The following is a 15,062-nucleotide window of genomic DNA, read 5'->3' as shown; positions in this document are numbered from 1 at the left end:
AGAAAAAATTAAGAAACCTTTTGAGACCAACCATTACCCATAGTTCCATATTGTGCCATCTAAATACTCTCAGGAAGGTATTTCCAAGCTGCAAAGCCCTCCTTAAACAAAACTAGCTTTTGTAGATTTGATTTATAGTACGGCAATTGGTGTGCATTATGATCTTGAGATTTAGGGACATAATTATAATCTGGAATAGACATTCAAGAGTATAAATAAAATGGAAAGAGAGAGGTATGAACTGCCTCTCTATGAACTGTACATTAATATGCTAAGTTAATACACTGCTATATAAGGGAACTGCCAGCCAGGACTGTACTGAGCCCCAAACAATGAGCCTTGCATCTTCCTATACATTTGTGGAACAGAAATGTTATAATGTCCCCATAAAGCCACATCAAAATAACAAAGCTACAAAATAGACCTTGTTTGAACAATATAAAACACTGAGTTTATTGTATTGAGCAAATAATGCTAATGAATTGTCAGAATGAACTGCCTCTTCAGCAATTGGTGGCTTTCATGAAATATTTACATATACCATGTCAATGTAGCAAAGGAAGTAAAGCATCTACAGCTTTCTCACAATGTACTGAGCTGGATAGAACTTCATTTCTTGGTTGCTGAAAAAAAGTAATACTTTACCATTATGTACAGAACCATAGAACTTAGATCTAGAAGATGACTGGTAATAAATTGGTCCAAGTAGTACATTCCATATATGAGGAATCTGAGGACTAGAGCTAGACTAAAGTCCTTCTAGGTTAAAAAAATTATATATATGATATGTATATAATACATATGATCTAGAATGAATTTATATTCATATATAATATATCCATATTATATATGTGTATATATTTGTATAAATTATACTATTCACATATAATTTGTGTATGTTATTTATTCATATATATGTAGAGAAAGAGGAACTAATATGAGAGTTGGTCCTTTTGGTAAAAACCTAATGTTTTTATTCCTATACTTTTAATCACTCAATTGCCACCTTAATTTTGCTTTTCTAGTAAAAGGATGGCTATTATAGTACATCCAGAAACAAGGAATCAGTACATAGACGCTCAGGAAATTCAGGACTCCATTTCTGATAGGTTGTACCATGTTATATCTCACAGAACAGTGGTAAGGAGAAGGGCTTATTGGTATTGGTCCATTCAGAGTTGGATAAAAGAAGAATGGAGAAATCTGCTCGTATCATGTCTATTATGATAAGCAAAATAAACATCTGGTCCAACAGTAGACTGAATATGTACTACATTTTTATGCAGTATAGGAAATACACATAACAACTAAAAGTCACAAAGAGTATTCATATGCTATGTTCTTAAGGTGAACACAGTCCCGATTTCTTAGCCAGAGCTATCAAGAAAATCAGATTCATTTGATGCTCTGTTGTGATCCCCTACCTCAGTGCACAAGTTGATAGGAGTCAATAACTCATATTTAAACATTTAGGATTATAGAAACCAAAAGCAGATTATTTCTCTGTAATTTCTCTTCCTCTAACTCGTACATGACTTGGGTAGGTATTCACATAGGCTAGTTCCCTCTCAAGTATTATTACTGATCTAGGTCAATTAGTTCTTTCCTACTGTTTACAATTCCAGTATATGCATCTCTTACCTCTTTCTTCACTTCAGGACTTTGTCAGCTATTTAAAAATCTGGAAGAATGAAGATTCTGTACCATCTGTGGTGGAAGAATATGGGAAAGGATCATAAACCCTAACAATTGAGCTATTCAAAAAATTGCCTTAGCATGGGGCAGAGAACTGTGGAGCCTGAATTTACATTATAAGTATGAATGAATGGCTCATTTCGCACACCACACTGTATCATTGCTGACACTCATCCCTCTAAGGCTACATGATGGAGCCTTCCTTCTCATAGAGACAAAGCACCATTCAGTGCAATGTTCCTACGTACTGCAAGGCTAAAACAGCCTTGCTCTGGGAAGGAGATCATTTAGATAGTCAGATAGGCACAATGAGATAGAACTTTTTCCATCCCTTGTTCCAGGAGAGAGAGAGAAAGACTAGTCAAACTTCTAAAAACTACCAATATAAATTTATAAAAGGAAGGACTAAAAGAAGGCATATGAAAAGGAAAGCAGTGTAGAATCTTGGCTGTTTGTCCTCACTGGACTAAAGTGCCAATCATGGTTATAGAAGAAATACAGGAGGAACCCATCAAAGTTTGCAGGTACACACATATATGAGGGGTCTGCAGTACTGGTTACCAGTTAAGGTATGAGATTAGCAGTTTTACAGATACCATTCATACCTTTGGGCAAGAGTGACTAAGAAATGACAGCTTATACTTACATAGTATTTACTGTGCCAGGCACTGTTCAATTACCTTATACATATTAACTAATTTAGTCCTCACAACACCATATGTATGAAATTGTTATTTTGACTTTATAAATAATGGACTGGAGATACAGTTAAGTAACTCCCTTAAGGTCTCATAGCTAGTAAATGGAAAAGTTAGGAATTGGAAGCTAACCATCTTTAGAGTGAGTCCCCAAACAACTGTCCCTGTCCTTCACAGGTCTATAGAAGGGGATACCAAAGGTACCCATGAGTTGCAATTGTGAATAGCAGCGGAGAATGTGGATCTATAGTCTTTCCAGAAATGACCAGGGTATTGGCAGGACTAATACCTAGCTGGTGTGCCCAGTATGGCTCAACTGGTTGTTAAAAATGAAATCTTTCCGACTGACAGAAAAACAGCAGTTTCCCTAGGCCCTTAGTGCCTCCCATCCCCCAGCCCTTCTCTTAGCATCATTCTGAGATTTCCCATGAACCATTAAATAAGGATTAAAATGGACATAGACTCCATTCCACTGCTCTGGCCAGAATCTGCTCTGGTTGTCAGTAGCTGTACCATACCAGTTAGAGTACTGATCTGAATACAGTTCTGGGTACCAAACAAGGTGAGATTCTTTAGGGAAATGCTATGACAGGCTGCTTGTCTTGAGCTGCACTGAAGTTTCATCTCACTCAGAGGATCCCCAAAGTAGAGGTAGCTGGAAATACGTTGCTCCTGAAGAGCCTACCATTACTCATTCATCTCCACCAGCACCAACGATCTCTTGTGCTATGGACGCATGAGCTGTGGGCTAGCGCAGGGCATGATACCAGCTCTTAGGGAGCTACTCCCTCTAGAGAGCCAATCCTGTAAGCTAATGTTCCATTTCTAGTGCTCACTGTTATGACTGGCAGTGGTGGACACTTGATGGCTGGGAGGATGGGTGACTAGTGAAAAGGGAAGGATCAAGTAAGGGGAAGCATAGAACTGAAACTGATTTATACAACCCAAGTTGATATTCACTGGATTAGATCACATTACCTGGCAGTTTCAATACTAAATATCTTGACAGGAAGCAGGTGGGGTGCTAATAGAAAGAGATTACATTTGTTTCATGTTCAAGAGTCTAATTGTTGAAATAGTATTTCTCCCACTTATGTTATAATATATTGTGAAATATCAAGGGTGGAAAGAATAATGGATGTGATTTAGGCAGACCTCTGACCCTTCAAGGAAATTTTTCTATGGCATTCTTAAAACATGGCCATCTAGACACATTAAGTAATTCCATAAAGTAGGAGTCACAATTTTACAAAGAAATACTAATTTTTAGAGATAGGTATGCATTAAAAGGTCTTTCTTGTATTTGCACAATGTACTATACTTCACAAAATGCTTTCACCCACATTATCTCATTGCCTCATCATTACAGCCCATGTTGGGGCTCAGGGTCATCATTTAGGACATCTATTCCCATTGTTGGAACTTGGGAAATAGCAAATGTAGACAATTAAGTGAATTTATTCTGACCTCAGTAGAATACTCCCAAGAATTAAAAAAGGATATTCCTGTGATTATTTTCTTCCCTTGAATTTCTCACTTTGGAATAAAAGCAAGATGTACCAAAACTTGCTCCTCACCACGAACAATCCAGTTAATTGAAGGTTCAATTAAGATTTTTCTCTATTACCAGCCATTATCAGTCCATGACCTCTCATTGCCTTTTAATCCTTATTCATGTTTCAGACTTTGCTAATGGAGGAAGAGAAATATCTGTCCCCTAGACGGTGAGCGCACGCGCGCGCGCGCGCACACACACACACACACACACACACACACACACACATTCACCACACCATCAAAAAATGTTTGAAAACTATCAAGTCCCAGTACTTGAAAATCTACTGTATAGACAAGTATCTGGTTTCACAAATCTACTGTATAGACAAGTGGTCTTTTAGAAATGAAAATCATTCCAGGTATGTCATTAACCTTGCTGTGAACTTTGAAAATTTAATTAAATTTGTCTACTTTTTTTTGGTAGCGATTAGAATTTAAATAAGAATTTGGGTTAGGGAGTAGACTGGGGGGAAAAAGTAGAGAGGTGAGCTTTCACCATATAGTCCTTTGGGCAAGGGGAGACCTAATTTGGGATATTTTTAGGCTAGGAAAAATGAAAGGAGTGACAGTCAGAGTACAACATGGGAGGGGGAGAATCAGACATAATCTGCCATCTTAGCAATGATAACAGAAACAAATTCAGGGATAAAGCTTCTAAATATAGGCATTTCTCAGATATATTGGGTGTTTGGTTCCAGACCATTGCAATAAAGTGAATATCACAATAAAGCAAATCAAAAGATTTTTTTTTTGTTTTACTAGTATATATAAAAGCTATGTTACCCTATAGTGTAGTCTATTAAATGTGCAATAGCATTATGTATAAAAAAACAAGGTACGGGGGCGCCTGGGTGGCGCAGTCGGTTAAGCGTCCGACTTCAGCCAGGTCACGATCTCGCGGTCTGTGAGTTCGAGCCCCGCGTCAGGCTCTGGGCTGATGGCTCGGAGCCTGGAGCCTGTTTCCGATTCTGTGTCTCCCTCTCTCTCTGCCCCTCCCCCGTTCATGCTCTGTCTCTCTCTGTCCCAAAAATAAATAAAAAACGTTGAAAAAAAAAAATTTAAAAAAAAAAACAAAAAACAAGGTACGTACCTTAATAAAAATACTTCCTTGCAAAAAATGCTAACCATCATTAACATTTCAGGGAGTCATAATCTTTTTGGTGGTGGAGGGTCTTGCCTCAATGTTGATGGCTGCTGACTAACCAGGATGGTGGTTGCTGAGGTTGGGATGGCTGTGGCGATTTTTTAAAATAAGACAACAGTGAACTTGGCCACATTGACTGACTCTTCCTTTCATGAATGATTTCTCTGTAGCTTAAGATGTCATTTGATGGCATTTTATCCACAGTAGAACTTCTTTGAAAATTGGAGTCAATCTTTTTAAACCCTGATGGTATTTTTTATCAACTAAGTTTATGGAATAGTCTAAATCCTTTGTTGTCATTTCAATAATCTTCATAGAGTCTTTACCAGAACTAGATTTCATCTCAAGAAACCACTTTTTTTGCTCATCCAAAGATGCAACTCCTTTATTATGAGGCTGCAGCAATTCAGTCACATTCTCAGGCTCACTTCTAATTCTAGTTCTCTTGCTATTTCCACCACATCTGCAGTTACTTCCTCCATGAAGTGTTGAATCCCTCAAAGTCACTCATGAGTGTTGAAATAAAATTCTCAAACTCCTTTTGATGTTGATATCTGACATTTCTTATAAATCATGAATGTTCTCAATGGTATCTAGAACAGTTAATCCTTTCCAGAAAGTTTTCAATTCATTGAGCCCGGATCCATCAGAGGAATCACAATGTATGGAGTTTTGCCTTATAAAATATACTTCTTAATAATAAGACTTGAAAGTCAAAATGACTCCTTTTGTCCATAGGTTGCAAAGTGGATGTTGTGTTAGTAGCCATGAAAACATTAATCTCATTGTATATCTCCATCAGAGCTCTTGTGTGACCAGGTACATTGTCAGTGAGCAGTAATATTTTGAAAGAAATCTTTTTATTTTTGACAGGTTTCAATAGTGGGCTTAAAATACTCAGTAAACTATATTGTAAACAAATGTGCTGTCATCCAGGCTTTGTTGTTCCATTTATAGAGTACAGGCAGAGATTAACATAGTTCTTAAGGGCCTTAGGATTTTCAGAATGGTAATTGAGCATTGGCTTCAACTTCAAGTCACCAGCTACATGACCCTACCAAGAGAGTTAGCCTGTCCTTTGAAGATTTGAAGATAGACACTGGGTTCTCTCTAGTTATGAAAGCCATAGATGATATCTTTTTCTACTATAAGGCTGTCTCACCTACATTGAAAATCCATTGTCTAATATAGCCACCTTTATTAATTATCTTAGATCTTCCAGAAAATTTACTATAACTTCTACATTAGCACTTGCTGCTTCACTTGGTACTTTTATACTATGAAGACAGCTTCTTTCCTTAAACTTTATGAACCAACCTCTGCTAGCTTCAAACTTTCCTTCTACAGCTTCCTCACCTCTCTCAGCATTCATAGAATTGAAGAGAGTTAGGGGCATTTGAGTGGCTCCATCAGAAGAGTGTCTGACTTTGGCTCAGGTCATGATCTTGTGGTTGATGAATTTGAGCCCTGCATCAGGCTCTGTGCTGACAGCTCTGAGCTTGGAGCCTGCTTCAGATTTCTCTGCCCCTTACCCACTCATGTTCTGTCTCTCTCTGTCTCAAAAATAAATAAACATTAAAAAAAATTTTAATTAAAAAAAAAAAAGAATTGAAGAGAGTTAGGGTCTTGCTCTGGATTAGGCTTTGGCTTAAGGGAATATTGTGACTGGTTTGATCTCTCCAGACCACTAAAGCTTTCTCCATTTTTGCCGTAAGACTGTTTTGCTTTCTTATCATTCATGTGTTCACATGAAAAGTAGTACTTTTAATTTCATTCACAAACTTTTCCCTTGTCTTCATGATTTGGCTAGTTGTTGGGCCTAGCTTTTGGCCTATCTCAGCTTTTGACATGCCTTTCTGACTAAGAATCATTTCTAGCTTTTGATGTAAAATGAAAGACATGTGACTTTCCCTTTCTCTTGAACCCTTAGTGGCCATTGTAGGGTTAAGAATTGGCCTAATCAATATTGTTGTGTCTCAGGAAATAGGGAGGCCTGAAAAGAGGGATAGAGAAGGGGTAATAGCTGGCTGGCAGAACAGTCAGAACACACATATATATTGATTAAGTTTGTTATCTTATATGGGAACAGTTCATGGGACCCAAAACAATGACAATAGTAGCATCAAAGATCACAGATCACACATCTCTATAATGCTCTTGAAAAAGCTTGAAATATTGTGAGAATTACCAAAATGTGACACAAAGACATTAAATGAGCAGATACTGTTGGGAAAATGGTGCTTTTAGACTTGCTTGACTTGGGGTTGCCACAAAACCTCCATTTGTTAAAAAAAAAACCCACAATATCTACAAAGCCCCTTAAAGTGCAATAAAACAAGATATGCATATATTCAGCAGCACTCACTGGACATATCCCCCAAGGAGCTTAAGGTCTGAATGGGGAGGGGGGGTGCTAGAAGTATGAATAAAAGTAATTAAAAAGCACACAGCCTATACCATATGTAAGAACACATGAAGCAATAGTTTGTTAAAACATAACATGTTTGAATTGAAAGACATCAGAGAAGTTCTAGTCAAAAATATGAGCATATATGAACAAAAAATATATTTTGTATAAGCAACAATTCAGCAGTAAAAACTTAACTCCAATTATTCCTCCATCCTTTATTCATCCATCCAATCTATATTTGTTGAGTTCTTACTATGTGTAAGACACAGTGCTGTTAGTGTCTGAAGACGAATTGTAGATCCACCAGGAAGAAATGGAGAAAGTTTCCAGGGAGATAGTGAAAAGTCTTTGGGATCATTATTTCCACACCACCTTTGAAAACTAGACTAAACACTTTGAATTTCATCCATTACGCATTTGGAAGCCATTCCATATTTTTTCCCTCTCTTTTGAGAACAGACTCTGTACCTAAACTTCTCTTAAAAGAGACCTATTTTGAAAATACAGACTTAAGGTGGAGGCATTTTTGAAGGAACCATATTATTTCCTTCTAAAAATTTAATGTTCCACTCTTTAAATGGCATTTTCTGAGAAGATTTCAGTAAAATGAATGTTGCCAAAAGGAACCTATAATTCCCGAAAGAAGCAATATTAATTAGAGAAATATGTGCTTCTGAATTCATCCAATTTGCATTTCATTTTATGGTTTATTTTTTGCAAACAGTTTACTAAATGATTGCAGTTGCAGATGGTTAAATTATTACCATCAGATGGCTGCCATGGCTGATATTACAGAAAAGGATAGAATCTGGTTCTTCATAAATAGAAGAAAATAAATCTTCAGCTTAAAAAAAAGTGTGTCTTTCCATGATGGCTGGCCTTTGATGGCAATAAGTCCAACAAAAAGTAACAAGGAATCAATCTGTTGGAAGGTCCAGACTGGCCAAGAATGCCTGCCAAATCAAATTTCTCTTTTGTATCTAGAAAGCAGCTACCCCAGCTTTTGTGACTTCCTTAACAGGCCTGGTTGTTACAGGCTTTGCAGTTAGTTGGGTCTTATAAGAAGATTCTAGATCCCAGATCCAGCGAACACTGGCTATTGTGGCCAACCATTCCAGTTTGCCCAAGACTATCCTGGTTTTAGCATCAAAAGTCCCTTATTCTAAGAAGCCCCTAAGTCTTGGGCAGACTGGCATAGTGGATCACCTTACTCCTGGCTCACAGTCTTCAGGGACAACTAGTGACAGCATTTAGCACATTATTTTTTTTTCTCTTTTTCTTTTTCTTCTCCTCCCCCTCCCCCTCCCCCTTCCCCTCCTCCTCCTCCTCTTCTTCTTCTTCTTTTTGCGAGAGCAAAGATAAATCATTTCCAGAAAATTATGTAGATCATCTATCCTCCATGCATCAATAAAAACTGGGTTTCAGCATAATCTTTTAAAATCTAGAGTATACTGGGCTGTGATTATTATTTTATTTTTGTAGTTATGAGCAAGTGAAAGATTTTATATGTGAATGCTATCCATTAACACTATTCAGGTTAAAACATCATTTAAAAAGATATCACATATTAACAGAAAAAGCCATTTTTAACAATCTCCACTTATAGAAAAGTATTTATAACTGCAAAATGATTGTTGTGATAAGCGACTAAAGTTAGGCTTCATTCCAAATGAATGTTAATGCAATTCACCTAGACACAGACAGGACTAAATCAAGCACAGGTTTTCTCAATATTTATTAAACATTCAATAGATTCTTGTTAGACCTTTTCTCTGTTCTAGATTCTGATGGTCTTGGCAGTGACAGTGGAAAATGAAAATGTATAAAGCTTCTATAATCATAAGTATGCTACAATTAAGAGAGAAGAAGCATGTGTAACTCTGAGGGAACTCAGCAAAAGGAGCCAACTGGTTGGATGCTGATGTGGTTGTAGATGTGGGTGCTAAGGAAGAAGAGGGAGGTTCCTTGGAGAAAGCAATCTTTAACCTAATATCTGCAGCATATATAATACTACAAGCTAGTTAGGAAGTATTATCATCAGTCATTGGCAATAAATTCATTGACTAAGGATATGATGTGGAGGTAAATATTAAGTACCTTGTAAATGTTTGGTCTTGAGCACTTGGCTGTATTGTGTTGCTTGGAGATAGCATATCAATGCAGGAAGATAGTGAAGTTTGCCTTAAAATTTGAAGACTGATTGACACTAATGGCAAAGCAAGCAGGTTGGTTAAAAGGTTTCCCGGAGTAATGAAGGAGGGTGAGCTCTATTTACCTGAATAGTAATGTTCCTGAGAACATACAATATGGCTAAAACAAAATGAAAGGGTAAATGAAAAACTACTCTTGACAGATTACAGGAAAGGTGTTGGGGCTCCTTCACATGCATAAACAACTTTGTTTCTTACACTGCACTGACAGATGAATAGTGCTCAGAATGAGGAAATTAATAATATACTTTACTCTGCATTCTTAGACTACTGCTATACAAATAGTTGTTGGCTAACTAGCAGCTTTGGCATCTCAGGGCAGCTGATTAGAAATGAAGCATCTAGGGCCTCACCCTACCTAATGAATCAGAATCTGCATCCTAACAAGACCTTCCAGTGATTGGAACATTGAAAGTTAAGAAGCACTGTTTCAAGCTGTCCTTAAAATACTTCTTGTGCTTCAGAGGATGACTCTCTTAAGAAAATCACAGCCACCTGGAAAAATTTGAAGAGAATACAGTCAGAACAGTAAGGAAACTTGACATAGGAATAGAAATGTTTAGCCAAGAGAGAAGTTGATTTTTCTCCGGAGTACTAGGAATATGGGATTTTTTCCTGCAAACTACTTACGTGAACTCCAGGATTAAAAATAGGACCAATGAATAAGATAAAAACAAAAAACAGGGAATGTTTTAGCTCAATATAAAGCAGAATCCTAAGAGAAAAGTGAATCTAAAAGTGTAAATGAGAGGATGGTTGGTGATATCTATAAATTCTCTAATACGAGGGATAAACAGAAAAGGAAGGAAGAACAAATAATTAGTATTTACTTTGTCAACTAATATGACCCAGGTATTCTATTGTGCTTTGATATTTCTCATTTTACTGGATGTCTGCCTTCATAATCATCACAGAAGATAAAAAGCAGATAAAACATAATACAAACCAGAAAAGTCAAAACACTGAAAGCTTGGGTTGGTTTCATTAATCCTATTGGCTTGATTCCATGGCAATTAGAATGGCCACAGAGAGCTTTTCCCTTTCATTTTACTGCTTGTATCTGGTGCTTTGTCTTGGGCTCTCCATCCCCTCCTCCCAATGCTAATCAACACATTTTTCACCCAATTTTTATCTTTATTTCTTACATGTGGATGCACAGGTTCTCTTCCATTTTATTGGCTGGCAATTTTGAAATCCTTAAGTGGTATCGGGATTTGAGCATGGTTTATGTTGGCCATTAGGCCTTGTCTGAGTTGGAAACTATGCAAGCAAGGTGTGGGGATATCTGCAAGGTCAAGCTTCAGAGCTTTTATTAGTCTCAGGTCTCATTTGGTTTCAACCTGTTCACTGATAGTGCTTTCTTCTCTGTAATATTTCCTTTTGAAAGAAGATGCTTTCCATATTTCAGACCTCAAAACTGTATTGCATGAAATAACACAGAGAAATGAATCACTGGTTGCTGTTTTATTACCAAGACTCATTGCGTAAATAATATGGGTATTACATAGTAATATGTACAATCATGTTTACAGTGAGTTGACCAGTAAGCATGTGGACTTCTAAGTTACAAATATTCATAAATGCCATTAAAGAAGTAATGACCTTGTAAAAATCAAATGAAAAATAGAATAAGTACTGATTTTTTTTCCTTCTGCTAATACATGTTTCTGACTCTGGAACTGGGTGTATAAATTTTTACTACAGCCTGACTGAGCTAATACAACTCACGAGTGACATCTTGTCACAATTAAACAGCAAAAGAACTCAGCTCTAGGGATCCAGCATTTATTTAAGTTCCATTGCTTTGTTTTGTTTTTTTCCTCAGTAACTGCTTAATTACCTAATCACCTAAGAGGATCAAAGTTCTATCTTTTGAAGATTGAGAAGAGAAGAAAGAAAGCAACTGATACTTAATATTACCTACTGTGTACTGGGAACCTTAAGCATATTGTGTTTAATCCTCAAGTGACATTACATTGAAGCATGATCCTCATGTTATTTTATTGTTGAAGAAATTGAGCCACAGTGATGTGGACTGTTAGCTTGCTCTGGCATGTTGTATACATGTTGGATTTTTAATCTTGTCAACAGTGCTTAAGGAAAGAATCATTATCTCCATTTTATAGACAAAAAAAAAGATAATTGATATAGATGGGTAAAAAAATGTCCATTTTTTTAACCTATTTGAGTCTCAGTTACCCACATAAAAGAGTTTTTCAGTGTGCCATACAGAAGCAGAATGGCAGGTTCACAGTAAACACACACTATTTACTTTGAGTAAAGTATATAACCTAATTGGCTACACTAGGCTTCATGACCACAAACGTGCACGAGGGTTCTTAAATCTCCATATCCTTGCCAACATTTGGTAGTATGCAGCATTGAAATTTTTGTCAAGCTATTAATACTGAAATATGTTAATCTGTTTATATTTCCATTTTTCTAATTACTAATAAATTTGAGCATTCTTCCTATGATTCATAATGGGATTACTTCTAAGACTTTATTACTTGAAATAACCCAGAACATCCCCTCCTTTCTAAAGATGCATACCATTTTCATTCTACACAGTGACCAAGTGGGAAAATTCTTTCATATGCTAAGTATCAATAGCTTATTTGTAAGCAATAAATAGATGAGGCAGATTTGATGGCAAAAAAAATTACAGATTAAAGATAACTTCCATTTTGTTGTTTTGGCTTGCATAGTAAAGAGAAAATACAGAAAAAGGAACAGGTATTTCATTTCTGGGAGCATGTGCTAAGATTCTTCTGGTCATTGTTGTGGCTAAGATTCTTTAGTCATTTGCATCTCATTTATTTCCCTAACCCTATTTGAAAATGTACTCTATACCCCTGCATGGGATATGGAAGAGCCTGTGTTCTCAAATCATTCAGCCTAACAAAATTATAATGCAATAATATAAGTAAAGATAAATGAACTCCAAACTGAGACATCTAATCCAAATGGGAGACTAGGGTTCAGGGGTATTCTTGAGAGGATGGTGCTTCATATTGTCACTTCATCTTGTGCTTAATTGAAAGAAATTTAAGAAAGAACTCTTAAATCTACATTTCTATCCCTGCCTATAAACACATACTCACACTCAATCCATTTCATCATTGCCACTGACACCTGAGAAAACTACAGATGCAAGATCCAGCCTTGCGTACCATGGTCAGGAGGCTGGAATTTACTGTGTTGCTCATGGCAAGCCAGTGAAAGGTTTTAAAGGGAAGGGATTTGGTCAGAATTGCAGTTCAGTGGATGATGGATTTCAAGGAGATGGATTAGAAAAAGAAAGTGACAAGAGTAATTCAAATGACCAACAATAAAGTCCTAAATAGAATAGTGGCAAAAAGCATAGAAAAGGAAGATTGACTGAGGAAATAACATCAGCAGGATACGTGCTTGGAAGTATGAGGAGCCTAAGTAGAGACAGAGGGAAAGGGAAGAGTCCAAAATGGTCTCTAGGTTCTAGAAATCACAAATTATAGTGAGAAGAAAAAATACAAGGAGGTTGATTTTCTAAGACAGTTCAGTATTCTCCTGGGCCCATCAATCATGAAGCAAAGAAGGCTGATGCCACGGAAATAAGAGCCAAAGCTTTTAACAGCTGAACATGTCCAGGCACTGTTATAAATGCTTTACATAGAGTAACTCATTTAATCCCTGAAACAACCCTATGACATAGGTCCTATATTAACCCGTATCTTAGAAATGAGACGACCAAAGCTCATAGTTTAGATAACCTGCCAAAAATCACACAGCAGAGATGGTAGCTGAGTAGAAGCAGTGTGGTTTCAGAGTCTGGGTTCCAGAGTTTGTGCTCTTACTGACTATTTCTGCTAGGAGGAATTCTGTCCTGGTAGGCCTTGCTGAATAAGCATTAACCCCATCTCTCCACACACACCCTGGGCAAGCCTCTAGCACTTTCATCCACCTCTCCTTGATGCTTGTTTCTACTATGGAATGAGCAGCGACCTCTAAGACTGGCAGAGTGGAGAGGGTAGAAGGAGAGAGCCTCTGGGCTATGGTCCAAACATAAATGCCTCCTTGCTCTGTCACTGAAGCCTTGACTACAGTCCTCAGAACAACCATGAATGCTGAAACCGCATCTGCTGGACATGTTTTTATGGGTGCTTCCAGTGCAGTGAGTTGGTACCGACCTGCTAACTGGTCACCAACCAGGTGATGGGAGAGAGACTCAAAATCTCCTCTTTCTTCTTAGAAGAATGGAAAATGTAATTCAGAGAACTTGCCGCTGTCTGGTAAAATCTATTCTTGTATATTAGCTCAGGTGGCAGTGAAGTATGAGATATAGAGGCTGTTGCCAGTAGTCTTCTAATGTGACAAGACTGTGTACACTTCTACAACCTACTCTGTGGGGCCAGCAGATGGCATTGGGTAGCACAGGTAGAGGAACATGACCAGAGTGAGGCCCTCAGACGGTGGTACCTTCATTCCCTCAGGAGGCTAGTAGTGAGTTATGTTAATAGAATTGACTAAAAACACCTGGTGGCCACCACTTACAAGAAAGAGAAGAGGATGCAAGGGGTTATGGGGATATGATGAGAAGTCAAATTTGGATATGTGAGAACATCTGGGATGTTTATATATATTTATATTTACATTTATTTTATTATATATTATTTATATTTATATTTATTTATATTTATATACAAGTATTTGTATTTATATTTATATATTGATATAGCATATCAATGACAGATTAACCATGTTCAACAAAGACATTTGCAAAGTAAGAAAAAGCACATTGATACAGTGAAAGGGCAGGGGTGCATGGGCAGAGACCTGCATAAAAACAATGTGTGAAGGTTGCAAATGGAAAAGGAGTGAACTCTGTAGGCTACAAAAGTGTTGCTAGAGGGTCTTCCTAGATAAAAGAATGTAGAGGTTCAAGAATAAAAAAGTGGTCACAAATGTGTATTAAAGCATGGAGAACCAGTAAGATTATGACCAAAAAAAGAAAAGTCCCATTGAATGTAGAAATATTAGGATGACAGGTTTCCTTAAGCATAGCAGTTGACTGCTGATTGCTGTGGGTTGGGAAATGAAGGAGAGATGAGGAAGTGACATAATGTTTGATTAAATTAGGAGGAACAGTTTGACATTATTAACATAATTTAACATTCTTCTGTAGTTTCTCCAGTGCAATGAAATAAAACAGACATTTTAAAAGCCTGACTACTGGGTTAGCCAGGAGAAAATATAATAGTCTCTTATCAATAGAAAAAAAAGATATTCCCAGGATATCTTAGAAAGTTAAGGAAATCCTACTGAAACTATCAGGGTTGAGTAAGATGGTCGAATACACATTGTCATGT

The 15,062-nt window shown here is 37.1% G+C and overlaps 1 protein-coding gene across 1 annotated transcript in view; it reads right to left on the bottom strand.

Annotated features, from left to right (window-relative positions):
• Nucleotides 1–1,641: 1,641 nt before the first annotated feature.
• Nucleotides 1,642–15,062, bottom strand: part of LOC144613236 (uncharacterized) — a 715,514-nt gene continuing 702,093 nt past the window's right edge. The window contains exon 6 of the mRNA XM_078435074.2: nucleotides 1,642–1,707. Within this exon, the coding sequence (XP_078291200.2) occupies nucleotides 1,670–1,707 (38 nt within the window). The 3' untranslated portion in view covers nucleotides 1,642–1,669. The remainder of the gene's footprint in view (nucleotides 1,708–15,062) is intronic.

The sequence above is a fragment of the Panthera onca genome, chromosome D2 (genome assembly GCF_046562875.1).
Source record: "Panthera onca isolate mPanOnc1 chromosome D2, mPanOnc1 haplotype 2, whole genome shotgun sequence".
Lineage (NCBI taxonomy): Eukaryota > Metazoa > Chordata > Mammalia > Carnivora > Felidae > Panthera > Panthera onca.
This window is presented reverse-complemented; position numbering and strand designations above follow the sequence as displayed.